This window comes from Urocampus carinirostris, chromosome 9 (genome assembly GCF_059441175.1).
Source record: "Urocampus carinirostris isolate Australia breed hairy pipefish chromosome 9, RoL_Ucar_1.0, whole genome shotgun sequence".
In the NCBI taxonomy this organism is placed as follows: Eukaryota; Metazoa; Chordata; class Actinopteri; order Syngnathiformes; family Syngnathidae; genus Urocampus; species Urocampus carinirostris.
The window spans coordinates 17,697,037-17,724,972 of NC_142357.1; the positions used below are offsets into that span (position 1 = coordinate 17,697,037).

Consider the following 27,936-nt stretch of genomic DNA (forward strand, 5'->3'; position numbering starts at 1 on the left):
TAATTTAGACTGTCACCTTTGCTGGTTGTTCCCAATACATTTGTTGCTTAGAGTGACCTTGTATTGGTAAGCATGGTCTTCAGCGTGTTAAACTTAGACAATTATGCAGCTTTTGCTGCTATAAAAGGAACAAAGTCTTTTGCTAGGCTAAACTAAACAAGTTATGTCTACAGGGTTTCTGCCTAAAAAACTGGACAATCCCATCTGGATCTGGTGGTATGGTTGGGGTATATTGTTTTTTGTGCTATGTGTGTGACACTTTCATCTGTTAATCAACACTCCTGCATTTTACCCATTTCGTTAATATCGCTGAATACAGTGAGTATGTCTACTTAGTTTTTGGAAGATTGTGATTAACTTCTTACCGGTAATATTTCAATATTTAAGGACTTTGTTTTGAAATCAGTGGCTGGGCATAATCTTTGTGTGTGGTGTGTCCAGGTTAACCGAATAGCTTACAAAAGTAATGAAAAAAAATTTGGTACAAAACAGTTGAATGCCAGAATGCTTTCCTGTCTTCAGCAAGGTAGGTCACTCCCCCCAGAAAAAAAGGAGGGAGAACATCTACTAGTGCATCAGGTCGATAATGCTTGATGAATGAAAATACACAAGTTAATCATTTTACTATAATGCCAGTTTTCCACCTGGGATTACTAGGCGACCCATTGAATCCAGAATTGTACCATGTTATGAGAGATTTAAAGCATGTTTTAACATGTAGAAATTTGGATGAAATCGCCACCATAGGAGCAAAATTCAGTCGTTTTCTCAGATACTCAATGCAGAATTCTATACAATACAAGGTTGCCAGGTTAGTTGCATAATTATGGATCTTTAGCGAATTACAGAGATTAGTACAACAGTTTGGATCTATTCCTGTTTTGTTTGACTGGTACTGGCAATTTCTGCATTAATGCTAAGTCTGAAAAGCAAATACAAAGCTAAATAACATCCCACTGAGTTCCATACTCTGACTAACAAAAAAGGAGGGAAGTAGGAGGGCTCAATGGGCAATGTTCAAGAAAGGCAAAAATAACATAGTCAGGTTTGATCATAACCATATGCGGACTTCTGTTTTCCATTACAGTTAAAAACAATAAGGGATTTGAACACTTAAAATCCTTAGAGGAACATAAACACAAAGGAACAGATAATGTCCTTGAATAAGCGGTGAACAAAAGTAAGGGGTGCCCAGGCGGCACATCTGCAAACTAATTTTTCAGTTTGAATGTCAGGAAAGAGACAGGGCAGGGCCTGTGGTAGCGGAAGTGATCTGCTATTTCACACTCTGCCGGTGAAGTTTAACTCGACTATGGTCTTGGTCATCTGGAATGTGGAGTCGCCACCTTCGTTTGTGCTACACTCCAAAGAGGCTGTCTCTTCCTGTGTTCAACTGCCACCCCCTAACATCCCGTCTACTCTGTCAGCACGCTGCATAACCGCTGGGCGACACGGACAAGACACACCGGCATGAAATCAGGAGAAAGCCACATCTGACTAGACTGCCTCCGAATGGAATCTGGCTCTGGAAAAGAAGAGTACAGTCATCAGCTGAACATTTGGGAGGCTGTTCCTATTCCCTAATATGGCAGCGGAGCTGGGAAATCATTTGAAATTGTCTGGATTCTGCCTGTGTGCCTGCTTGTCTGCTAACTGAGTTTCATCTGAAACAGTTGTGCTGCTACATTTTCCTCTTTGAGGGTTTAGACATTCACTGTACGCCTGCGTTTGTGAGAGGCCTACATATGTTGTTTTGTCGTTCTTGATGCTACCTTTCCTGTTTGCGTGTTTAGTATTTTGTGGGGGACAAGAGGAGGGCTTGTTTTTTGGTTGGCTGCTCAAACTGTTTTTCCCCTCTCCCATGCGGCTGGAATAGAAAAACACACCTTGGAGCCAAAAAGCCAAATAGCCTCCGTATACAGGGACGGCACCTCCCAAACATGGGTTGATGTTTTTTTCTGTTTTTGCTGCCCAATTCCAATGCTTCTGAGAGCTAATGGGGATCTAGGAAGTAGTTTTTCACACAGTTTGACATGATACCCAGGGTGATGCACCTGGGGGACACTTTTCCAGAGGTACTTCCTCCTCATGCAGACTTCCTTCGATAAACATTCTCTCAACCTCAGTTGCCATGGCAACAGCAGCATGGTATCATCGTGACATCAGCCGAGTGCACGCAGAGGACCTGCTGGCACGTGCCGGGAAAGATGGAAGCTTCCTGGTCAGAGACAGTGAATCTGTGCCGGAAGCATATGCTCTGTGCCTTCTGTGAGTATATTTAACACTTAAAATAGTTGGAAAGACTGTATGTAATAGGATGTAACACAAGTGTTTGCCCACTGTGGAAGGACAACATGGAAGGTACATTAATTCACATTTTGCAGACTACGCTTTTTCTGAAGTAAAAAAAATTTGAGTTTCTCATACTTTGACCAGTATTGAATTGAGTTGTCTATGTCATTGGTATCAGTGCAGTAAAACGTTTCATGAAACGAGATAAATAAGCCAAAATATTCAGAATTTATCGCTAAGAGACTATAGCAGTAACAAAAAAAAATCCCAAATGAGTTGCCAGAAATGTATATTTTAAAATTTTCACTTGTATAGGGTGATCTCTGAGTCTATTGAAGTAATTCACATTATTCCATCACAGCAAGTAGTGTTTTCATATTTTGCATAAAAGGCACTATTTTTAGTGGTGTAATTTGTTATTAGATGAGGCATTAACAATGATCCTTTAAAATTGCTTTTTAAGATAAATTTAACTGTAGTACAGTAGTATTCAACAGAATGCGTCAGTCACAGATTTTGAACTACATCACATGAACCAAATTTGACTGCATGACATTAAAAAGGTAGCTAAGATAAAAAAAAAAAAAGACAGAGTTTAAAAGCTGTAATGTTACACAACCAGTTCTGAGTGATACCACTTACAAAATAATTTATAGTCTGTACTCGCATGATACGAGTGATCGCCACTATCAACATTAGGCGCTTTAAACGCTGGCAAAAGACTCTCCTTTTCCCATCATACTGCTTCTTTCTTCCCTCGGGCCCCACGGAGGAGGGCGGGAACTCCTCTGACCGCACTATGCTGACTGGTCTTCAGCCTTTGCCAGACACATTCCTGAGAACTGAGCCTATCCGCTCCGTACTACACCCCCACCCCCATCGCCCAGTATTCTCTGAACTAGCTTATTCTAGGTAGGGAATCACCCTATTTAAAGTGTGAGATCTGCCAAGTAGATCATCATATAACAATGTTATAGCAACCACTAAATTTGAGACATTTAGAAATAATAATACATTTTATTTCAATGCACCTTTCAGGACACTCAAGTTCGCGGTACACAGATTATAAAACAGTGATAAAAATAAAATAAAATAAAAACTCAACAAACAAGCAATAAATACAAAAATATCTTCGAGTACATGTTGATATATTAAAAAAATTACATCAGCATGGTCACTGCATTGTAGTCAGCTAAACAAACACTAAATCAGTGATTAATAGTTGTAGTTCGGCAAACTTTCATGTGATAAAAAATGATATTTAGCTCCTTAAGCCCCAGTGTGTAATATTTGAGCACGAGATGGCACTGTTGTCTAACGCAAACAAAAACCAGTGCCACAACAAGCAACAACACAACAGACAAAAATAGTTGTGACTTACTCAGTGGGGATTCCCCTATGTTAAATAAATACCCATTTTTTTTTTCAACTTATGATTTGTTACATAAAAATTACCATTGGTATGCTACCGCAGACTCCCCGTGCGGAGTTTGCATGTCCTCCTTGTGCTTGCGTGTGTTTCCTCCGGACGCTCCAGTTTCCTCACAGATTCCAAAAACATGCATATCAGGTTAATTAGCCGGTCAAAATTGTCCATAGGTGTGAATGAGCGAGTAAGTTTTATGTCTCTCTGTACCCTTTGACTGGCTGGCAACCAGTTCAGGGAGTCCCCTGCCGACTGCCTGAAATTAGCTGGGATGGGCTCCAGTGCCCCCGCGACTCAGTGAGGATAAACGGCGCAGAAAATGGATGGATGTATTTTTGCCAAGTATTCAAACAAATGTTTTTTTTTTACTGAATGCAAGTTTTTTTTTTTACCACTGGGAGGCACTAAATATTACACTCTTTCCCTTTAAGTACAGTATTTGCCGATGTATTTAAACATTGTCTATTACAGAATAACAGAAAACATTCCTGTAGAACATGTGAAACATACAATGTATTTTCTTGCACTGTTTTCATTGCAATTTAGTTTGATTAAGTAATAATAATGTCTTATGCTTTCTTATAGATCAGGGGTCTTAAACTCAATTTACTTGAAGGCCGCCAAAGCAAAGGTCTAGGCGGGATTGGGCCAAGTCAGGTTAGCCACAAGAAAAGCTCTGATTAAAAAAAACACTGCTATATTTTTGATCATTTTCACAGAATGGGATGTAAAAAGATAGGTTTCAAAATCAATATAAAATAAATCCGTCATCTGGGCCAAAGTTTGAGACCCCTGCTATAGTTCATCAGTTTAGCAAAACACATTTGTATTTAATCACACACATGACACACAATAGCTTCAAAGCTAACCTAGATATAGTAAATATCTGATAAAGTATACGTTCTCAATGGTTAACTGAGCCTGATTTAAGACAGGTTCCTAATTCTTTGTTTTGTTAAGATATTTGAGTTCTTTTCTAGATTCCAACGCCATGTTCATACATATCGCATCCTCCCTAATGCAGATGGCCTCCTTGCAGTCCAGGTGAGTGTCGACTATTCTTACGCTCTACACTTGACTGTAACAAAAGCATTGTCCCTATTGTCAAAACGGCTGAAGTAATAAAATACATGTTTTGTATTTCCAAAAAACAATGTTTAGATTACTCTTTCTGTAAGGTGAACAGGAAGATGTTTGTCCTTCCTCTTCGTGCGTAGCTTTGCCGTGTCAACGGCTTCTCCACCGTGTGTCCGCATGCTTGTAGGATGAGCTCAGCAGCTCAGTTTTTTTCAAGTGTCACACATTTTTCACCCCACAACAGGTAAATGGCTGGTGTGTTTGGGTGTGTTTCTGTATTGTTTTTGTTATCGAGGTCTTTGCACACACCACGAATATTTTGGCTAAATCTAGGAACATTGTTTAGGCATAACTACTTTGGAGGCAGAGATATTTTTAAGAATATCCCTTGGAGTCATTTCTGTGACAAATGAAAACTTCTGTTTTTTCCATTCTTATTTTTCAAAGCTCCCAGACACATTTTTTTCTCTTCTTGAGTTTACCTCTTTGAGTCTGCTTTCCTTTCCCCTCCTCATTTTTCCAAGTGAACAAGTAGGATATTTTGGGCCCAGTCTCATGTTACACTTGAAATGTGTTTTATTGGGTTTCAAGAGATCTTTGTGGGCTAAAATCCTATTTGTATACAGACCGCTCGCACCAAATATCGTTTTTTCACCAACTTGAAAGGGACCTGAGGAAAATATGGTCTACTTTCATGGTTTGATTTACTCACCTTGTTTCTACTGACTTATACATCCCATTTACAGACTTAGTTTAATGTATTGTATGTTGACAATTTTTTTTTTGCACTATGATGACTATTTTTGCACCAAACGTATAATTGCACAAACCCTTACCATACCAAACTGTATTACGTTACCAAACTGTATGTAACATCCTCCATGCCGACATTTCTTGTGTAAATATTGTGTAAATTGTAACCATAACTAACCTTATCCTCCTTGTTTTATAACCTTATCTTCTCTGTTCCTTTATCTTCTTGGCATTTTTACCTCACTGTGAATGTGTGAAACTGGAGTGTCATGCCCAATTTCGTTGTCACAATATGTTAACCCATTTTGTAACAATGACAATAAAGGTATATTCTATTCTATATTCTATTCTATCTTCCTTTGAGCAGCAGAGTGGAAAAGAGATGTTTCTGCTTCACGGTCAGTAGTTCTCAGATTTCAATCTCAACTATTATTCTCTTCCTTGTAAGACATTTCTTTGGGTGATTAAATTTGCTTCTCTCTATTCAGGGGGGTTTTGGGTTTTTTGTCTTTGTGTCTAGTGATATGCTAACAACTACTTTTAATTTTGATTTGATAGGGCAGAGCAAGCAATAAAAACTGGTTGGAAAAAAATTGCTATTCAATGTTTTAGCACATAATTTAATAGGACGTAAAGTGCAATGTATGATAAACATGCAAAATGATGGTTTTATGTGTTTGAGTACCAGCAGACTACACATGGACTACAATTCAACTGTTTCCGGACACTTGAGGACCTGGTTACTGGATACCAGCATCCACACAAAGGCTTGGTCACTCCTTTGCTTTACCCAGTTCCCCGTGACACCGACTTTGGAGATGAGAGCTCAGGTGGGCCCTTGGGATTTAGAGATAAAAACATAATAGTACAGAGAAAAAGCCTAAGTAATTAAACTTCAGCATCCATTGTGTGCATGCAGTTCATAAAACCGTTTCTTTCCATGTGAGGTAGTAATGTACTTCAATTGCAATGCTGTTCCTTGAAATTCAAAGACTGACATATGCTGCATCGAAGAAATGATTCCAATTGCTCACTCTTGTGTATGTGAAGATGATGAAAAGACGCCTATAGGTTCAGCCCCCATCAGCACCTTCATCTCTACGACATCTCCGACAAAACCAGAACCTCAGGCTTTGGTCCTGGATAAGTTGCAGGAACTCAACACATCCAGGTTTCATACATATTTTTGAATGAAGGAAAATATGTAATGCTCTCCAACTGGAGAATGCATATCACACTTCTAATAACCTTTCTTGTTACCTTTTGCAGTACTGCCAGTGATGTAATTGGACTGCTCAATGATTATCTCTTCAGCAAGTTACCGCTGGACATCGAGAATGTGTATAAAGGGGCGACAAGCCTCTCTCACCTCAAGCGGACTTTGGGTGTTGCCTGCCAGGGCTTGAACAGGTCAGCAGTTGTTAGTAACATTTAAGCGACTGAGGGAAATTGCACGTGGACTGGAAATGGCACACAATGGTTTCACTGTTAGCATTTGTATTAATATTAAACGACACATTTACCAGAGCTCTGTCCTAGAATGGCTGCCTTTGCAATGGAACTGTAGCTCATATTCATAAGCACTGTCAGGAAGGTGCTATTTTTACAACTTGATAGATCTGCAAAGTAATCACAGGACTTTACTTTTTCAGTATTTTTTTCTAAATTGACTTTTTTTTTCACTGTTGCATATTGATTGCTGTTTTTTTGTGGGGAATAACATGTGGGTGAAAGTATCATTCAATGTGAAAATGTGAATAACCACTTTTTAACTTAATGTAGTAGCAATAGCAGTAGTAACATTTACTCACCTGATTCTGATCCACAGTGAGCTCGACCTGACTCTCTCAAGTCTTGAAACTTTGGCAAATGTTTTTGGCTGCTCGCTGTTGTGTACAAATTCTCAGGTGCGATAACCCTAAGTCCTCCCTCCCTGTTATGATACATTTCAATCTGACAAATTGTGGCTTCTTCATGCCACTAGGGATCTGAGATGGAGATGGATGTCTTGCTTGCTAAAATTTCTGCCTTGGTCAACCTCCTTTCATCTCTGGAGAGAAAGGTTGGTGATAAAGAAACAAAATAAATACTTTTGTTGACAATGCTTGACCAAACAACAAACAATGGACCTCCTTTGTGTGTATGAAGGTATTGAAGGCTCTACAGGAGGCGGTAACAAATCATAATTTGGCTGTTCATCCAAATCCTTCACCTCTAGAACCATCGCCCGCTGTTACGATTAATACCAAGACAAACGGATGTCGGAAACTTCCAGTCCACTCATTTCAGGTTAACTGTGCATTTATATTGTTACATACCTGAGACCGCTATCAAGGATTTTGAACTGAAATTGCCATCAACCTGTTCAAGTACTTATTTAACATTAATCCTTAGTCCATTTATTAACTTTCTCTTTTTCTGGGTGGTAAAGTTTGGCCAACTATCACGACAGATACATGTTATCAGTCAGCAAAAAAAAAAACACTGGATAGTTGACCATTTTTACATATTTGTGACATTATGACATTGTCCAAGTAGTGTGGTAAACTTTTCCTAGTCGTGAGAATAAGAAACATTTTAAAAAAAGGGGACCTTATTAGATACTAAAATGGATTTATATTAATTAGTTTTAGAAGGCTGCTTGTATTTAAAAACAGTGGCATCAAGTCCTATTCATGTGCAGGTCAATGTTAAGATATATGCTGGCCAAAACGAACTATTAATTACTGCCACGTAAATTTGCTTAAATTGTTACAAGTACGTTTTTGGGGAACTCCCCATCTAATTGTTTATTTTATCTGTTCATCACATTTTGAGTTGCAATCCTCCAAAAGAGTATAACAATAATGATGGGTAAATTCAGTGCAATGGAATAGGAATTGAGCCCTATAGCAAAGATTGAAAAATCTTGGGGCAACGGATGTTTAAAGCCTCTGTTATCGTTTCTGTGGGTGTGCAACAGTGCATAATGCCACAAGACGGTATCTGAGCAAACTACTTTAAAGTCACTACTTTTCAGACTTGTTGACTGCATTAGAAATGCATTTGCATTTGCAGGTAAAGATGCTGCGCTACGGCAGGCAGACTATTTCTGTGGATGTGGATGCTGGTGTGCTACTCTTTGACAAGAAGGCCTCCTCGTTTGATATTGAGCGGGTCTCGCATGACAGAGGTACTTAATTAATTCTTTGCTCATTTGGACTTTAAAAGCCCGGATATTTTTTTCCAATGTCTTCCATCATTTTGTGCATCAGTCCTTCAGGTTGTCAAATACCAGAGTAGCCCTGCCAAGGTACGCATGGTGATCGACAGCCATCACAATGCACCACGGGAGATGATATTTGAGAGTACACGGGTAATTATTACAATATTTTCTTATTTCTTGCCACTTTGCACCATAATAATGTTCCCTACCTACTGACTGAGCTAACTTTCTTGATTCATTTGAGTTGAAACTTTACTTTGAAATCTGTCAGGGAGGTTAAATTTTAAATAGGCATGGCATATTACTTAGCGCCTTCCAGTAGTTAAAAAAAAATAAAAAAAATTACATGAACTATCATCCATCCATCCATTATCTGCACCGCTTATCCTCAGTAGGGTCACGGGGGGTTCTGGAGCCCATCCCAGCTATCTTCAGGCAGTGGGCAGGGGACACCCTGAACTGGTTGCCAGCCAGTCGCAGGCTACACAAAGACAGACAACTCACTCGCCAATTCACACCTAGGGATAACTTGGACCGGCCAATTAACCTGAAATGCATGTTTTTGGAATGTGGGAGAAAACCGGAGTCCCCGGAGGAAACCCACGCAAGCACGGGGAGAACATGCAAACTCCATACAGGAAGGTTTGATCCCACGACCTTAGAACTGTGCCACACACGCCGCCGTGCTGCCCATGAACAATAATATGAACAATATTTTTTATAAGCAATTAGAGGTCGAGAAATATGGATCTTTTTTTTTTTTTACATAATATAAGTCTTAGGGCTTGCGTCTGTATCGCGGGTAAAATTTTGCGATTTTTTTTTGCCCGTGGTTGCCCGCGATGGAAAACGCGCAAAATTGGCCAACCCGCTGTTCATCGGTGGTATGCCCGCAAAACAGACGCCGGCGACTGTTCCGCTTCCTCATCGCGTCATTTCCGCGTCATTTAGGCGTGTGGACCACGGGTATAAAAGCTGCCGAGCCGGTGTTATGCCAAGAAATGCATCCTTGCCGAGATTTGCACCCCCTCGCTACTACAACCACTTTTACCTCGTTTTATCTCACTTTTATGGAATTTAATGGCGAACATATATCCAAAACCACTTCGTCTTGCATTTGTTGGGAATGTAATACAACTTAAACCATTCCCTCTCCGTCTTTGTATTTGTTGTGAATGTAATCGAACGGTAATGCACGCCGTATACAAATCACTTTTGAGCAGGTAACATGTTTATTTTGCCTTTTTCTATTCAAATCGCTCGTATTGAAACTGTTATGCACTATACCATAAAGCTTATTTCTGCATAATAAGCTTTACGGTAGAGTGCATAACAGTTCTCAAAAGTGATTTATATACAGTGTGCATTACCGTTCGATTACGTTCACAACAAAACAAAGACGGAATGGTTTAGGTTGTATTACATTCCCAACAAATGCAAGACGAAGTGGATTTGGTTATATGTTCCCTAAAAGTGATATAAAAGTGAGATAATATGAGGTAAAAGTGGTTGTAGTAGCGAGGGGATGCAAATCTCGGCAGGGATGAATTTCTCCGCATAACACCGGGCTGTAGAAATCATAACCACTCAAGACACAGTCCCGTGAAGATCAAGATTTCAAGCTATGGCACCGAAGAAGCCAATATGTTATTATTGTAGTAGTTTTTCATTTTTATTTTATTATCTTGTTATGAAATGAAAAGAAATGTCAAGAAATAAAAATGGATTAAGACGAGGTCACTACGGTGATGGGGATCCATGTTCACCCCTTGACGTCTCGAGCACAACTGACGTGTGCTCGGCAAATCGCGCTGTATATACGCGGAGAAAGGCGTTTGACCGTCACACGCGTAACACGCTAATTTAACATAATAACACCGCGATACAGGCGCAGAACATTCTATGACCGTGCCCCACCCACGATTACCCGCTGAAATTTCGCGTCCTACCCACGTGTAACCACGCCCTGGCCGCGGCCATAGCACGTCGTTCCGCGTCATTTCCGCGTCATTACCTCGTGTGTACCACGTGTGCCGCCCGCGGTTAACACGTGGTCTAAAGTTTTGAGCAGCGCAAAACTTTTTTGCGCGGCCAACCGCGTGTGAATTTCCGACCGCGTGTAAAGCACTGCTGTATCTTGTCTATATGGCGATCTCAAAGCGTCCAACAGCGTCTGCTTCACGGGCAGAAATTTCTGGCCGTGATCCAGCCTCGATACGCCCGTGAAAGGCTGTGTGACCGGGCCCTAAAAGTTTTGAGCAGCGCAAAACTTTTTCGCGCTGCCAACCGCGTGTGAATTTCCGACCGCGTGTAAAGCACTGCTGTATCTCGTCTGTATGGCGATCTCAAAGCGTCCAACAGCGTCTGCTTCACAGGCAGAAATTTCTGGCCGTGATTCAGCCTCGATACAGTCACAAACGGCTGTGTGACCGGGCCCTAAGATCAAGCTGACATACGTTTTCGCCATCTTGCTGCTACAGGTACACTTAAAAAACAAAAACTTTGGAAAAGGCTGGGCAAAAAAATGAGAAGAAAAATGGTGTAGTTTTGTCACTTTGAGTCTCAGTCTTTTATATTATTCCTTGTGCTTTGTAGTACTCGTTTTCAGTTGCACTACACAGTAGAGCGACATTTAATGGTCAAGTATTACTCAGTTTCCCTTTAATATTGCATCAAAACTATGTTTTTGGAACTTTCATAGTTTTGCCTAATGAACATCAAGAGAAGTTAGCATGATTTATTCGCTTCTGAGGGCCACATACTTTGATAACTGTTCTTCAAAGCCTTTTTTTCCAAAATTATAAATCTATAGTTTTTTAAATCTTTTATTTGTTTTCAAAATTTAATTTTATTGTAAAAAACACACTTTTCTGTTACTTTTCAGAAGGGCGATGCTTTTTGCCAACTCATTCAGCTGATGAAGACAAGACACTCTGAACTGAGGGAACCTGATGTCATCTCTGTTTTCGTCGGTACCTGGAATATGGGTAACCCCTGACCATTTTTTTTTTTAATCATGGGCCCTGACATCACCACTCACTTGTTGGCTACATCTAAAACATTTTTGGGTCATAAATCGTACTGTTTTGTGCCCACAGGTGGTTCAACTCCACCTCGCAACTTGCAGTCATGGGTCACCTGCTGCGGTTTGGGGCACACCCCTGATGAGTCTGTGGCATCACTGCCTCATGAGATTTACGTTTTCGGCACACAAGAAAACACTCAGGGAGAGAAGGAATGGGTAGAACATATACATGCGACACTTCGTAGCCACACCCAGATTGATTTCAAACAAGTAGGTATTTAATCCCAATTTGCATTACCGTATTTATTTATTTACTTGTGAGTGTTATGAGTGTGCAACCTTGTGCTCCAATATGATTGAATAGACTAATGCTAGTTTCATTCACCCCAAGAGGGGTAATCGTGAATAATAACAAAACAGAAACGACTTACATTTTGAATGATAGGTGGACAAACTACGTTCCGCGAGCGAGATCTGCCGATTTAATCTGCCCCGTTTGACAAAGCTGAGAGAAGCACAAGAAAAAAAATTGCCGCATTGTCAAACAATGACCTGCAGTTTAAAATATGCCCAATGGATGTCGCCAAAGCTATCCACATTCCCAAAACTGTATTTGCTGCCTACCATTTATCAACCAGAGAAGATTTGAAAAAACAACCCATCGCAATGTCACTTTACTTAAAACAAAAGTCATGAACGTGCTTGCTGTAATATGATTGCACTAACCTGGAAATAAAAAAACACAACTATAAAATAGCACCTAGGTGTACTTGTAAAAGTTTAAAGAGTACTTACATATATTAAATCCAACAGTGGAGTTCCAAAATTCAGGTAAACATTTTCATTAGGAAAATAAAAAGCAGAAAAAGACTGTTAGTAATTGTTAGTAATAACAAAACAGAAATGACTCATACCTTAAATGAGAGCTGGACAAACTACGGTCCGTGGGATGGATCAAGCCTGCCAATGGATTAACACTGCCCTTTAGACAAAGCTGAGAGAAGCAAAATGAAAAAGAAATAGCTGCATTGTCAAATATTGACCTACAGTTTAGAATATGTCCACTGGATGTCACCAAAGCAAACCACCACTCCCAAAAACTGTTATTGCTTACCACTATTAATCAACTAAAAAACATTTGAGGAAACAAATCATCCAAAATTTATTTTATTTGAAAAGGATGTCGTGAATGCGCTGTTTTCATCAATATGATTGCACTCACCAGGATTGAAAAAAATAAATAAACAATTATAAAATAGAACCAATATGTAAATGTAAAAGTTTAAAGAAGCTTAATTTTGTTTCTATAATTGATGACAAATAACAGTGAAACAGTGAGACTCGAGTAAACATTTTTATTAAGAAAATGAAAATAAAGAGCAGAAACTGACTTTTAATCATTAATCAGTCATTTAATATAATTTTAACATATATGTTAAAAAGTACTAAGGATAAACATGTGTTTTTCTTATCCTATGTCCCTTTGTGTGCCCCCATATAACTATATTTCTCATAGCGAACATTCAAATAGCTGGCTAACTATTTCTGTACTTGTATTTTTGAATTACCGTAATTTTATCAATCAAGATGAACAATTTCATAAATAATAAAATAAACCACTTCTGAAGAATCCCTTTCCTATTGAGGGTTTAAATGATCAAATTTAGTGCTCTAACAAGGGAGATATTACTTTATTTTTAATGTATATTTTTCAAACCAAGGCTGACTGCAACTAAAACATTTTGCCCACCTCCTTTGAATGCCGTTCAAGCCATTTTTGACCTAAATGTAAGGTAATGTTTTTTCCTGTAGGTGGCAGTGCAGTCCCTTTGGAACATGCGCCTTGTTGTGTTTGTCAAGTCAGAGTATGAAAGTCGTATCAGCCATCTGAGCACTGCCAGTGTGAAGACCGGCCTTGGCAACACTTTGGGTAAGGGCAACTCGATAACTAATTCACATATAAGCATTGTATTGTACGACAAATATAAAATGCAGGGTTGCTTTGTGACAGGGAACAAAGGAGCCGTTGGTGTGTCATTTCACATCAATGGAACATCTTTTGGCTTTGTCAACTGCCATCTGACCTCAGGAAGTGAGAAAGTTCTGAGGTACTTGTATCAATTTTGCCTTTCAGATTATGTTAAGAATATCTAAAAACATGCAAAAAATGGAATATGTATTTATAAGGGAATGCCAGAATGGCATTTGAATGTGTTAGAGAATTTACCCCAATCCACTCTTCACTGACCTTTGTTGCATTTTTTACTATCTTAAGGCGGAACCAGAACTTTGTGGACATCCTGAGGCTGCTTTCACTAGGCGATAAACATCTCGGCGCCTTCGACATTAGCCTGCGCTTCACTCACCTCTTCTGGTGTGGAGACCTCAACTATCGACTGGACCTGGATGTACAGGTGCAAATGAAATCTATGCATTCTTTCATTGTATGCATCCATATGTTGTCCCTCTCAGACATGCCAGTTGTATATTTGAGTAACAACACAAATATTAATGGTACCAATTGACTGATTTCCCCCTTACCTACAGGACATTTTGAAGCACGTGTCAAAGAGGGAATTTGAGGAGCTTATGTGTGCAGACCAGCTGACCAGAGAGAGGCACAAAAGGAAAGCCTTTCTATATTTTAGTGAGTAGCAGTTTTCAGATTCCTTCAGATTCAGATCTACTTTATTGTCATTCTAGTACACGTGTATACAGAACGAAATGTCGATACATCTGACCCGCACAGTTTCCTTGAATGTACAGATATAAATAAAATGTTGTATTGAGTTGGAGTATTGAGTACTAATAATATACTAAATATTTATGGCTATGTATAGTATTTTACAGTAGCGGAAACTGCTCTTTGTTGATGAGCCATCCCGTCTATTTGGCGTCCATCTTCATTTGTGTCAAGGTTGTCAAGTCATATTCATTTGTATGGTCTTTTAACACAAAAAGACTCAAAAAGTTGTACAGACCACCAACTCAACATCCCCAGATCTAAAACCTACACAAAAGTCCATGCAAACATGCAATATTCAGGCTCATCCTTCTCCCTCAAGAACAAATAAAAAAAATATGGGGTCACATCACTTTCAAGCTATTGCATGTAAATGTGTCTCAATTCTAGATTTAAACAATTCCACTGAGGCTGCAGTTTTATCTCAGAAGGCCGAACATTCCATAGCACTGGGGTCAAAAGGAAAATGCTCATGAACTGCAGATTTCTTCTTGGCTCTTGGAATCACCAGTATTTTCCAAGGGAGGCTACGAGCATTAACATTAGGCGCAATCAAATCAGAATAAGAGGTGGCAAGTCAAAGCAAACGTATGTTGGCAACAGAACCTTAAATATCACATCTTAAACTGACAGATTTCCACAAATTAACACAGCAGTTTACTCCAATGAAAGATACAGTTAAGTGTCATCTACGTAGCAATGGGAATTCAGATTACACGTGTATATAAAAACACCAAGTGGAAGCATGTAAATACTGCAAAGGAGGGGCCCAGGTACTAAGCCTTGCAGAAAGACAAAGGTAACACCAAAAAGCTCAGAGGTCATATTGCTATATACTAGTAAAACTAAGGGGTTGGTGTAATCGAACAGTTCCTTTGCATTCATTAAACCTGTTTGTTACATTGTTGCTACAATAATTCTTAATTTTGTATTTCTTTCTCTTTTTTCCCCAATTGCTTTAATAATTATTTTTTAAGAGGAAGAGAAGATTGTATTTCCACCCACTTATCGCTATGAAAGAGGCTCCAGAGACTGCTACCTGTGGCAAAAATACAAGACTTCAGGGGTGAGTAAGCGGGCAGGTGTTACCTATAATATATAATATATGCAACATCGCATGGACATCTGGTACAGTACCTCTGGACTGGCAGACTGGGGTAGTGGTCACCCTTTTCACGAAGGGGGGCTGGAGAGTGCGTTCGGACTACAGGAGAACACACTTCTCAGACTTCCTGGTAGGATCTATTGGGGGTACTGGAGTGGAGGGTCCATCAAGAAGTCGAACCTCTGAATTAAGAGGAACAATGTGGTTTTAGTCCAGGCCGTCAAACAGAGGACCAGCTCTACACACTCAAGGGTCCTCAAGGGTGCATTTAAGTTTGTTTATCCGGTCTAATTGTTTTTTTTTCGGACTTAGTGAAGGCTTTCGATCGTGTTCCTCGGGGAGCCCCGTGGTGGCTGCTTCGGTAGTATGGGTACCACACAGTCTTATCTGGGCCGTGCGGTTCTTGTATGCCAGGTGTCAGAGTTTGGTTGAGATTGTTGGCAGTAAATCGAATGCGTTTCCGGGGGAAGTTGGACTCCACCAGTTGTCACCGATTCTGTTCATAACTTTTATGGACAAAATTTCTAGACGCAGCCTTGGCGGGGAAGGGGTCCGGTTTGAAAGCCTCAGTGTTGCATCTCTGCTTTTTGCAGATGATCTGGTGCTGCTGGCTTCCTCAAGCTGTGATTTTCAGCTTTCACTGGAACATTTCGCAGCTGAGTGTGAAGCTGCCGTTATATAGATCAGCATCTCCAAGTCCCAGACCCTGTTTCTCAACAGGAAAAGGGTGACATGCTGCTTCCGGGTTGGGGAAGAGATCCTGCCCCAAGTGGAGGAGTTCAAGTATCTCTGGGTCTTGATCATGAGTGAGGGTAGGATGGAACGGGAGGTCGACAGACGGATTGGTGCAGCGTCTGCCGTCATGCAGACCCTGTACCAGTCCGTAGTGGTAAAAAAGGAGCTGAGCCAAAAGGCAAAGTGCTCGATTCATTCAAATTTCTAAAATGTGTATTACCAAATGATAATAAATGGTTAAAAATAACACACATTTTAAGCATGCAGCCTTCCAGCCCTATGAGAGTTCTATATTTGATGTCAAATAATCCCAGTTAGGGTGACCTTAATTGATCAACCGCTGTCACACCTTCTTAAAGTAGCATTTACGTTATTTCAAATAGGAATGTTTGCCACAGTTAAAAAGAAAAATCATTGGGCGCACTGCCAATAAAAGAAACACCTTTTTTTAAAACGATTTACTCACTTGTTCTTTTTCTTCAGGTGCGGGTAAATGTTCCGTCATGGTGTGACAGGATTTTATGGAAGTCGTACCCTGACACGCACGTGTTGTGCACAGCATACGGTAAAAATGAGAAGATATTAGTGAGCTGATTTATTAGACAATATTATTCTGGAATTTATAAAGTGGGAATAAATTATTTTGTCTCTTACCAAGGGTGCACGGATGACATTTTTACTAGTGACCATTCACCTGTTTTTGCCACCTTCCAAGTTGGCGTGACATCTCATTCCAACTCCAAAACAGGTGCGCCTTTAAGAACATTTTCCACAAGGTTAGAATATTAGCAGCTCTCCTTAACATGTGTTTTGTTTTTTTATGTCAAGCAGATCCAAGTCCGGGTGTGGAGAAAGCCTGGATTGAACTTGAAGGCATTGAGGCCATCGTGAAGACAGCCAGCAAAGAAAAGTTCTTTATTGACTTTTCATCACCTTGCCTTGAAGGTACCATATGTTTCGATAAAAAGAGGCCTTGTCTGGGTTGCCAAGACAGTGCAATACCTGAATGTTTAAACTTCATTTTGTATGTCCTTAAGACAAGTTATTAGCAACATTCATTTAAAAAATGATCCATGATATTTTTATGTCTTTATATTGGCTGTTATTTATTGCAATGCTGTATCCTGTCACCAGATATCCGACGTTCAAGTGAGAACGACTCACAAAGCTGCGACATTCCTGGCTTTCTTAAACTGGCCTGGTCCTTCAAACAACTGCCTAAGGTCTGTGGCTTTGAGACACCGGCAGTTTTTTTTCTTTGTGACTGCTAATGCTGTAGCTAACCAACCTGACACTGTTTATTTAGCTGTTTCCGCACAGGTCTGGCATGGAATATCTCCAGGATCAGCACCTTCTGCTGTCTGTCAAGTCATGTGATGGTTTTGAGTCTTACGGTAAGGTCATTTTATTAATACACCAGGAATTTATCTCACTGAATATACTATACATTATACTATGATGGAATGTTTCACATCCTTTATTGGACAATATGTGTTGTATTAGGAAAACAATAATATCTCCCACTCCCTCATATTTGTCATTGTGAAATATTGACATTTTGGTCTGAATTTATTTGTTACAACTGAAACATGCTGTTGATTGTCTAGCTAAGCTTACCCTGTAGAAATGAGTCTTTTATTTGAACAATGTACCGGCATGGTCACTTCGGATTGCCTTTTGTTTATCTTGAATTTTGTAAGTCAAAGTTCTCCTGCCCCTCAGAGTGGTTTTCTTTGACCTTGAGATGATATTGATAAATTATTGTATCATGCACTAGGAATTGTTGTGAATTTGTTTTTACTGTATGTTATTTCTCCTTGTACTTTATGTTATTGGGGCTTAGTTAAGGATTTTAATATCAAGGACAATTTTTGTGCCTTTTGGAGGTAGGGGAATACTGAAAGAGCCATTTAAAATATTGTTTTTTGTTTTTTGAAAAAGACCACAATGGAATATATTTGTTGGCTTTTCAGTAGGTTCATTTGGGTTCAACAAAACAGGGTTTGGCAACCCAAAATGTTAAAAGAGCCACAAAAAATAAAAGCTTTACACATGCCTTATAAGGGAGGCAACACATACTTACTTTAAATATTTCTGTCCATTGGAAAATGTTAGAAATGTACAGAAAATTCGGACTATAGAGCACACCTGATTGTAAGCCACACCCAGTACATCGTTAAAGGAAAAATAATTTTGTACATACATAGGCCGCACCTGACTATAAGCCACATTTACCCAAATTGAAACATGAGATATTTACAAAGAAAGACAATACACAAAAAGAGTTTTAATTATATATGGTACCTCAATCCATTAACGTTCCGCCGGACCTCTGGTGGGCTGCTGGACAATGTCACCTGTCACTGAAATATGTAATACCACATATCATTGGAAAGCTTAAACTCATTTCAAAATATACTCATAGTAACATCATTATCAGTCTGAAACAAGATAGAAAACTATAAATCCAGCGTAACTCACCATTGTGTCCCCTGGCCATTTTCAACTTCTTTGAATGTCTGTGAAAAGGGCTTTGTTAAATCAAGGACAATCCATGGAATCCAACCGTGTAAAACATTTACTCCAAAACAAACGATAATGCCAACAGATATATAGGAATCCACCTAACACATTTCTGCTTTTTTGGACGTTGCTATTTGTAATCAATTTGTCTCGCCACATCTTTTCTGTTTACAAATAAACAGACTCGTAAAATTATTCCCATTAAGGTAGTTAGCCCGACCCTTTCGATTGACACTGAATTTTATTCATGCACAAAGCGCGGAGTCACATTAAACTCGACACATATATTCCACCTGTCTCACTTTCACCTTTACTGCTCGGGTGCTTCTGGCTGCAGTTAGAAAAAAAATGCATAAACTAACCTCATTAGTGTATACGCCGCATAGTTGAAAACCTGGGATAAAAGGTGCGGCTTATAGTCCAAATTTGAAGGTAGGTACCATGTTTGTTCTCCTACAGAAACCAGATCATTTTCCATTATCAAACATATTTGAAAAAGTCCCAGGAAGTCACTGGAGAGCGCCGAAGGGTTGCATGCGGCTCCAGAGCTGCTTGCTGCTGACCTCCGCACAAGACGATATGCGTCATTTAAAGAAAATTAATCAGCCCTTCCCTTGGCTTGTCCGTTTTATTTTGACCCTCATTTCTTAAATCATCCATGTCATTTTTGAGAAAGCTAAGAGTTTTATAATTGTGTATTTATTGATTTTCCCGTGACTTGACCACCATTGTTGTCATTTTGAGTAGGGCTGTGCCATTAAGTATTACTTCCATTGCAAGTATTCCAAATAACATTATCAAATTCCTGAATTTTTTCTTAACATGTCAATCGGTAGAGCACCTAAAAAATGTTTCATGCACATGACCCAACATATGTTTTTTTTCAGGTGAATGCTGTGTGGCCCTTCGCTCTCTTGTGGGCGCCTCAGAGCAGTTTGAGACGTTTTTGAGTCACCGGGGTGAAGAAATCGGCTCTATCAGAGGACGGATCCGCATTCACGTGCCCAAAGACCGCCGAAGAATCTGTCCCAAGACATATGGTGGGTTAGACGAAATGCTAGCTCCCTTGCAGTCTCTTGCCTGCTTGCACTTTCTTTCTCTTCTCAGCTTTCACCCCCACTGGCACTGCGTTTCTTGTTCTCTCCTGTCAGACTAACATTACTTCCTCTATTTGGTTCCTCAATGGACCCTGCTGGCTTGGCTTTGCACTACCGCTTCCTCTTTTGGCTCCCAATTGACTGATCCTGACCAGATGCATCCTGAGAAAGGACACATGGTATCATGACTGAAGGTCAGCTCCCTCAAACACTTGCATGTTGTAATAATCTACACGCTCATGACAAAACTGTATGGTGCATACATTGAGGATGCCCATTTTGAAATATGCTTAATGCTTTTGTGTGTTTGCTTCTTTTAGAGTGGCTGTGTTTTGAGAAAAATGATAAAGGTCCGTGCAGGGCACACATGTCTCCTGCATCTACACAACTCCAAATAAACAGGTATTCATCATCTTTCTGTTTCCAGTTCAATTTCTTTGCAGCTACATACGTATTTGTCTACTAAAAAGACTTTTGGCAGCAATTCAGCTACTGTAATCAGCCTCAAAAGCAATAATCTTTTTTTTTATTGAAATACCTTAAAGTACTGTATTTTCCTCACTATAAGGTGCCCTGGATTATAAGGTGCACTTTCACATTTCTGGCGAATTTGGGGTTTTTAAGCGCGCCTTATCTGCAAAATACATTATGTTAATTGGACAATACGGAGCTATACTTTTTTTCGTAGGCTCTATCCTCTTAACTAAAAGCAACTTGACTGAAGTATATATGTATTACAGATCCTTAGTAGCAACTCCCAAGCCAACTCCAAGCAGCTACACCAACCCGGCGTACTTCATCTTCGAGGGCGTGTCAATGGTTCGGGGCATAGGGGAGGTTCTCCCCCAGCAAAAGGACTCGCAGGTGATCTGGGCAGGAAACGAGGCACTGCAGCTCCCCAAAATCTCAGGAAAGCACGTTTTTAAAACAAGACCATTCTGCCGAGCGGACTTTACAGAGATTGAAATCCCGGCTATCCTTTCCCCATATACTACTCCCACTCCACATCAGACGCCTCAAGTAAACTCCTCCTATGAGCTTTTTCCTGCCAAGAGACCTTCTCCCATAACTCCGCCTTCTAGTAAAAGTATCTCCCAGTGTCAGGAGAACACGTCAAAGCCTAAATTCGAGACAAAAAACATTTGCCACAACTCTATTTTACCAGAGAAGAATCTGCGGAACATGTACATGAATCAGTCTGCAATTATGCGTCAAAAAGCCAGGAGGGAGTTCCCTGAAAGGACTGATCCCATCAGTAAAACAAAAGCCCTTCCCGTTTTCCAATTCACACCTGTTCCTGTTCCTTTGGGACATTGTCGGCCAACTTCTTGGGTGGCAGAACAACAACATCGGCAGCAGAAGCAGCACCACCCAGGGCCAACAGGAGACAATTCCCTTACTGCTCTGCAAATTGCCAAATCCCTCAGTGAAGTTGACTTCTTTCCTTCAAAGCAAGGCGGTCCCTCCTTTCTGTGCCCGAAGCTCTGCTACAGGAATGGTCCTGTCCTGCTCACAGAGAGATGCCAGAGCTGGGAGAATGAGGTATGACATCAGTGGTTGTATTTTTATCCATTTTGACCTAAACCAAGACTATTTGAATTCATATTCAACACTTGCAGATAAAGAATTATGAATACTTCATATAAAAAAAATCAGAGATGTATTAAGATTCATTGTTCACGCCTGAAGAGGGGGGCACAAGGATTGCGTAAACAAAAATGTTGTTTTTATTGTGTTGTAATAGACTAAATGCATATCATGTACCACAACTACAAACCACACAGGGTTATATTGTTTGACAATGGCATATTGTAAATTTTTAGAACACAAATGTCTTTTGTGTGACACCATCAGTCATTAAAAACAAACGGATCTCAAAAAGTCCAATCATCAGACTTAAGCTGCTCAGAAGAATACAATAAACAGGACTCTCAAAATAAAACTACTTTATGATTATTATCCCTAATGTTGCTTCACTTTTTGAAAGATCATTGAATTCAAACATGAAAAAATCCTTTTTTCAAGTTTTCTTTTTTGTCAAATTGACCTTTGCAGTGTGAAATGTTTTCATTTTACATTTGCATTACTGTACAATTGTTTTTTTATCTGCATGGGACAATTTACATTGACAATTACCAACAGCCTTTGTAAAGGTGCCGCACAGACAATTTATGTGCATAAAACATAAATACATAGACTCAACGTATCAACAATAAACAAAAACTGCAAAAAACTTTATCATTTGCATTTTATACATTGTCGATGTATGTAAATCCTGAGCAACAAAATCCAAGCAGAATCTAATTTAAACAACTTTGGTTGCATCTGATTCAGTTTGTTACATCTTACTTTTATCATTCAAACTACAGCATAGAAAATAAATATTTGGTCTTACCTTAACTTATAAATGAAGTCTATGCGCGCTTCTTTTGCATAAAAGCATCACCTCTGTTGTGACAAAAAGTCCATGTGAAGAGGAAATAAATAGTGGATGAATTGGCTTGCTGTCCTCTTGCTAATACTATAACTATTTCTACTGTTTAGGGCTGAGTTGTGTGGCAAATAAGAATCTTTGTTCCTACTAACCCTGTCTGCCATGAGGCAAGAGAATTGCGTGCCTCACTCTGCATCTGCAGACACAGCACAGAAATATATGACATATCACTTCTTTTCGTGATCCGGGAGGCACAGGAGCAAAAGAGACCTGACAGTCCTTTGGCTTGACCTCGCCAATGCCTATGGGTCTATCCCTCACAAGTTGGTGGAAGCCTCACTTGATCGACACCATGTCCCAGACTAAGTCAAGCACCTCATTTTGCACTACTACAGCTGCTTCATTTTAAGAGTCACTTCTGGAGCTGTAACATCTACATTACATTGACTTAAGATAATCACAGGATATACCATATCTGTGGTGTTGTTTTACTTGGCTTAGAACATGCCGGTGAAGTCAGAAGAGGTGGAGTGAAGAGGACCACTAACTAAATCAGGTACGCCACAGCCCCCCGTCAGAGCTATCATGGATGATCTAACTGTAACTCCAACATCAGTACTGGGCAGCAGATGGATCCTACAAGGTCTCTAGCACCTCATCAGCTGGGTTAGGATGAACATCATGCCATCCAAGTGCAGGTCTCTGGTGGTGTGGAAGGGGAAGGTCTCAGACGAGTTCCATTTTTATAAAAAAGACACCCAGATTTCATCAATGGGAGACAAGCAAGTCCAGAGCCAGGAGAGGTCTATAGCAGCACCTTAAAGGACACCACAGCACTCCATGCAATTTCAGAGGGGTTGGGAGCCCGCCTGACAGCAGTGGACAAGTCGGGGCTAACAGGAAAGTTTAAAGCCTGGGTTTGCCAACATAGCATCTTGCCCTGACTCCTCTAGCCACTGCTGGTCATTGATGTGACAATGACCACTGCCAAGCGCCTCGGGCGGAAGGTTAGCTCTTTCTTAGGGAAATGCCTGGGCCTCAGCAGCAATCACACTGTACGGGAGGAACAACAAATCGACTCTGTCCTTCATCAGTCTGAAAGAGGAGTTTATGGTTACCCAAGCAAGAGAGGTGCTGATGTACTGGGACTCAAGTGACAGCAGAATCTTCTCGGCTGGCATACAGGTGAGGACCGGCAAAAAGTGGTGCGCTCAAGAGGCAGTCAACCAGGCTGAGTCCCGCCTGTGGCACAGTGTGCTGTTTGGAGCAGTGGCACGAGGACAGAAATTGGTAGTATCCCAAGACCTTCCTACAACAAACACAGGGAAAGGAAAGGTGCTTATCCAGAAAGAGGTTTGGGCAGTGGTGGAGGAAATGCGCTGCAGCGGGCCAGTATGAATGAGGCAATAAGGAGCATAGACCTGTCTGAAAGAGGCAGTTGAGAACCTGCTGTGCCCACTCTGCCAAAGGGTCCAATCGTTGAAGCACATCCTGACCTACTGCTCGCGAACACTGGCAGAGGGACACTCCCACTGGTATCATAACCAAGTGCTGCAAGTGATTGTTAAAGCCATCAGCTCGGGGATTTCCACCATCAAAAACCAACAGCCACCAAGGCAGTCTATTGCCTTTGTCAGAGCAAGGGAGAAACAACAACAGCACCGGGGTTAGGTGAGTGGTCTTCTGGCAACAGCATGAGACTGGCAATTAAAGTGGAACTAGGGAAAGAAGGGAAAGAGCTCAACTTCCCAGGGAACATTGTGGTGTCCACAATCAGGCCTGACAGAGTCCTTTCAGAAACAACATGGCAAGTGGTCCTGCTGGAATTTCCTGTTCTCTGGGAAGACAGGATGGAGGAGGCTTTTGAAAGAAAGAGAGCCAAGTTTGGGGAACTGGCAGGCGAATGCCAAAGCAGGGTACGGAAGACCTGGTGCAATCCCATAGAGGTCAGGGGCAGAGGATTTGCCGGTTAGTCAGCACTCAAAATGCTGGGAGAGATGGGACTCCACAACAGGCGAGCCTTCAGGAACATCAACGCAGCAGAAAAAGGCGTCAAGATGGCTGTGGATCAAACGGGGAGACATGTGGTTACAGGCTCTTAAGGCACAAACCGGAACTTGATCAACCCCGGCTGGGTCCCCTTGACCCAGTAAACCCAGTTGCACCAAAAGTGTATAGTAGAACTAAATAAAAGCATCATTAGTTTTGGTATTCCTCATTATTAAATACATATAACCATTCAATATATTTTTGATTGTATATTTTCCCATGACAGGTGAGACATTGCCTCACCAGCCTGCCTTGGCTGCACATTACAGGAACCACCTATTGGTAAATTAAGAAAAACAAAGTAAAACAGTGTCTGCTTTACTTCACCTCAGGTATCTGTGCTCCAAGGCGCTCCGGAGACAGTCTGTGAGCTTCTCAGTGCACTGGGCCTTCAGAAATACACTCTGGGACTAAGCCTCAATGGCTGGGATGATCTGGATTACTTCAGGTAACACTCTTCTATGTTATCTTTCTTTCAATATGTTTAGAAAGATCTTGCACTGCTAGGGTTTCTTGTCCATCACTGAGTGATACATCAGTAATACAATCCCGCAGATGTTAGGAAGTGCCTTTTGAGGCAAAAATCAAGCAAGTCAGGACGAGTCCTGAGTAAATTTCAAACGACAGGAGTTAAGTCATGACTTTGGTTGAACAGGTCATTTATCAAGCAAGTCGCAAACATTTCCACAGTTTCCTTTGTCTTTTATTGTTTACAAAGGCCACAGTAAACTAATAATTGTCCACTTCACAGTGGCATCACAGATGATGATCTGCGCGCTGCAGGAGTCACCAACTCTTTCCATCGGCGGAGAATCTTAGAGAACCTGCCAAGAAACTGGAACTGACCTACACTCAATGAAAAAACAAATATTAACGGGAAGAAAATACATTTTCACCCCAAAAAACAAACATCATTCAAGTTTCATGCTGAGTGAGGTTAACTCATGAGGCATTTTGTCGACTGTATATCAAAACGTCCAAAATACAAGACTTTTTGAGGTACAACTCGTATATTTTGATTTTTCCAGTATCCAAGCAACAAGCTCAGGAAAAAAACATCTGCTTCCAATACAATTGAATTCCATCACTCCATTTGTGTGCTTTCTGCTGCATTTCTGTGGTTGTTGTTTTGACCCAATCAGAGCAGGGTCATGTCACTTGTCTCTTAGTTTCTTGTATAGTGAAAAGTTGCAAAATGTAACCAAAATGATGGACTACAAACCAAAGGATTTGTAATCGATCATCAATAACAGGTGGTAATGAAAGCAAATAACTGATCTTCCATGTCTAACTTTCGGAACAACCAGAATATGTTTTTTTGTGTTTGCATTGAAAGTAACGAGGACAAAATGGTACATTGAAGACTTATTGAATGTTTTGTACTTACCGTAAATTCCGGACTATAGAGCGCACCTGATTATAAGCCGCACCCACCACATTTTAAGAGGAAAACAAATTTTGTACTTACACAAGCCGCACCTATACATAAGCTGCATGCGCCCACATTAAAAAATTTAACACAAACACAAAATTAACCCAAACCTCACTTTAAGTCCCGTGATTGAAACAGAATTTTTTTTTGGTTTGAACAATTTTATTGACACTAGTAACATCAAATAAACAATGTGAGGTTTGAACATTTTTTTCTCGACAATACTAACAGCAATTAAGCATATTCACAATTTCGTTATTCACAATTTCGTTATATCTGACAATATGACGTTTTAACAATTGTTTTAACAATTTTTTAACACACAATTTCATTATATCATATCCCAGCAATATGAGTTTTTATCGACACTTGTCCTTCATTACAGTACACAGTCCGAAAATCACAGCCGGCAAAATGAACGGCAAATGATACAGGTACTTAAGGTTTGATGCAGACCTGCAGAGTCCGGGTCCCATTGAAAGTAATCCAAGGAGAAAAGTGTATATTTCCAAAGGTAATGGTAGGAAAAAAATATATCCACTATTGTCCACCGCGTCCACAAACACGTCTTACCTTTACTCCACTTCCTGTCAGCCCCCGCTTGTTTTGCCCCTTCTTTTTGATTCGCCCGTTCAAAACATATCAGAATAAGTCTCTAAAATAAATACATTACAAAAATATACAGTTGCAAATACATATTATACATGGTTACACATTTTTACAAAGAAAGACGGTACACCGAGTTTTCAAAGCTTTAATAATAATAATATAACTTTCATCCCAAACGGTGCATGTGACAGGGGAGTTAATGGTAGCAACACGCTAGCAACACGCTCGCAACCCAGTAAACGGATCTGTTAAAAAAACATACCGTACGTGTAAAAATCCCGGTAAACCGTCCACATCTTCCTCCTTAGAACTGAAGCCATCAAAGTCGTCTTCTTCATTGTCGGAAAGAAACGTTGTCATAAAGACGTCGCCCTACGCTCCTGCAGCCGGACTCGCGCTGTCACTGTCGCTTGAACTCTAATCCACTCCTGATTCTGTGCCCTCCTCTCCGTCATGCAGCAGACCGGCTTTTCGGAACCCATTGGTGATGGTGGATTTTTTGATGTGCCTTTCTTTTTGCATTTTGCATGATGAGGGTATGTTTACGCTAATTTAATCTGTGCACAAGCCAAGAAGTTGCAGTCTTCTTCGGCGTATATATTCCACCGGTCTAAATCTTACCTTTTGTACTCGAGCGCCGCTGGCGGCCGTTAGAGAAATTACATAAATTGGCAACATCACTGAATAAGCCGCAGGGTTGAACGTTTGGGAAAAAACTATCGGCTTATAGTCCGGAATTTACGGTAATAAACATCCCAAATTTAAGATGTAGTTGTTCCACATATCCATTCAATGAAAAACGGGTGAATGGAATATATTCTACTGTCAGTGAATTCTTGCTTTTAGGTCCCGTCTTTTTTGTGTATATCCGCAGTAAACAAGTGTTAATTATTTGTCGTCTCTAGCCGCCTCATGATGTTGTTTTAACCAAGTTTGCAAAAGCTCCCACAAGTAAAACATACACCGTGGCATCTAATCCATACTGCACATACATTGTCAAGTCGATTCAGCACTGTTTACCGTCCCGTACGCTTTGCATCATTTCACCTAATCGGCATTTGTGTCCTCTGTCTGTCCACAAGTAAAGTGCATTCAATAAGCTTCAGCAAGCAGAACAGTTTGTCTCACAGTTGAATTGTCAACGCAGAAGATAATATTCCCTCTGTTTGAATAGGCAAAGTACGCCATTGGGCAGCTCCAGGCAACACTCCCGATCACCCCATAGATTGTCATGCTTCAATCATATTTTCCTTTTTTATTTGGGGGGGCTGCAAAATGAAGCGCTCACTATTGTGTACCTCGTGAACTTGTAACATATTACCAGTGTGACAGTGACTGCTGTAGTTACTGATTAAAGCACAGCCAAACAATTCTCGTCTATTTACTGACCTTGAGCCGCTCGATCTATGATGTCATCACCTTGACCAGAAC

At 40.4% G+C, this 27,936-nt stretch overlaps 1 protein-coding gene across 7 annotated transcripts; it reads left to right on the plus strand.

Annotated features, from left to right (window-relative positions):
- Positions 1–1,344: 1,344 nt before the first annotated feature.
- On the plus strand, positions 1,345–27,875 carry inppl1b (inositol polyphosphate phosphatase-like 1b). Of its 7 annotated transcripts, none has more exons than XM_088344728.1 (28): positions 1,345–2,268; positions 4,699–4,762; positions 5,916–5,946; positions 6,237–6,378; positions 6,599–6,719; positions 6,818–6,958; positions 7,377–7,455; positions 7,533–7,610; positions 7,697–7,837; positions 8,606–8,720; positions 8,803–8,903; positions 11,638–11,740; positions 11,852–12,048; positions 13,591–13,708; positions 13,790–13,886; positions 14,054–14,192; positions 14,326–14,425; positions 15,499–15,587; positions 16,845–16,926; positions 17,020–17,109; positions 17,190–17,306; positions 17,496–17,584; positions 17,668–17,755; positions 19,772–19,924; positions 20,302–20,383; positions 20,722–21,523; positions 24,797–24,912; positions 25,216–27,875. In XM_088344728.1, the coding sequence occupies exons 1-28, from the start codon at positions 2,208–2,210 to the stop codon at positions 25,307–25,309; spliced, it is 3,630 nt and encodes a 1,209-aa protein (XP_088200854.1). In that variant the 5' UTR covers positions 1,345–2,207; the 3' UTR covers positions 25,310–27,875. The 7 variants fall into 7 exon arrangements, with proteins under 7 accessions (XP_088200854.1, XP_088200856.1, XP_088200851.1 ...); XM_088344730.1 differs by having other exon boundaries at positions 6,240–6,378; XM_088344725.1 differs by lacking the exon at positions 5,916–5,946.
- The last annotated feature ends 61 nt before the right edge of the window (positions 27,876–27,936 follow it).

What these genes read in the sequence shown, in the direction of transcription:
- inppl1b (XM_088344725.1), top strand. Translation starts at nt 2,132, where the DNA reads ATGGCAACAGCAGCATGGTATCATCGTGACATCAGCCGAGTGCACGCA. An exon ending in GCATATGCTCTGTGCCTTCT is followed by an intron (nt 2,269 to 4,698) that starts GTGAGTATATTT and finishes GTTCTTTTCTAG; the next exon opens with ATTCCAACGCCATGTTCATA. An exon ending in GCCAGAGCTGGGAGAATGAG is followed by an intron (nt 21,524 to 24,796) that starts GTATGACATCAG and finishes ACTTCACCTCAG; the next exon opens with GTATCTGTGCTCCAAGGCGC.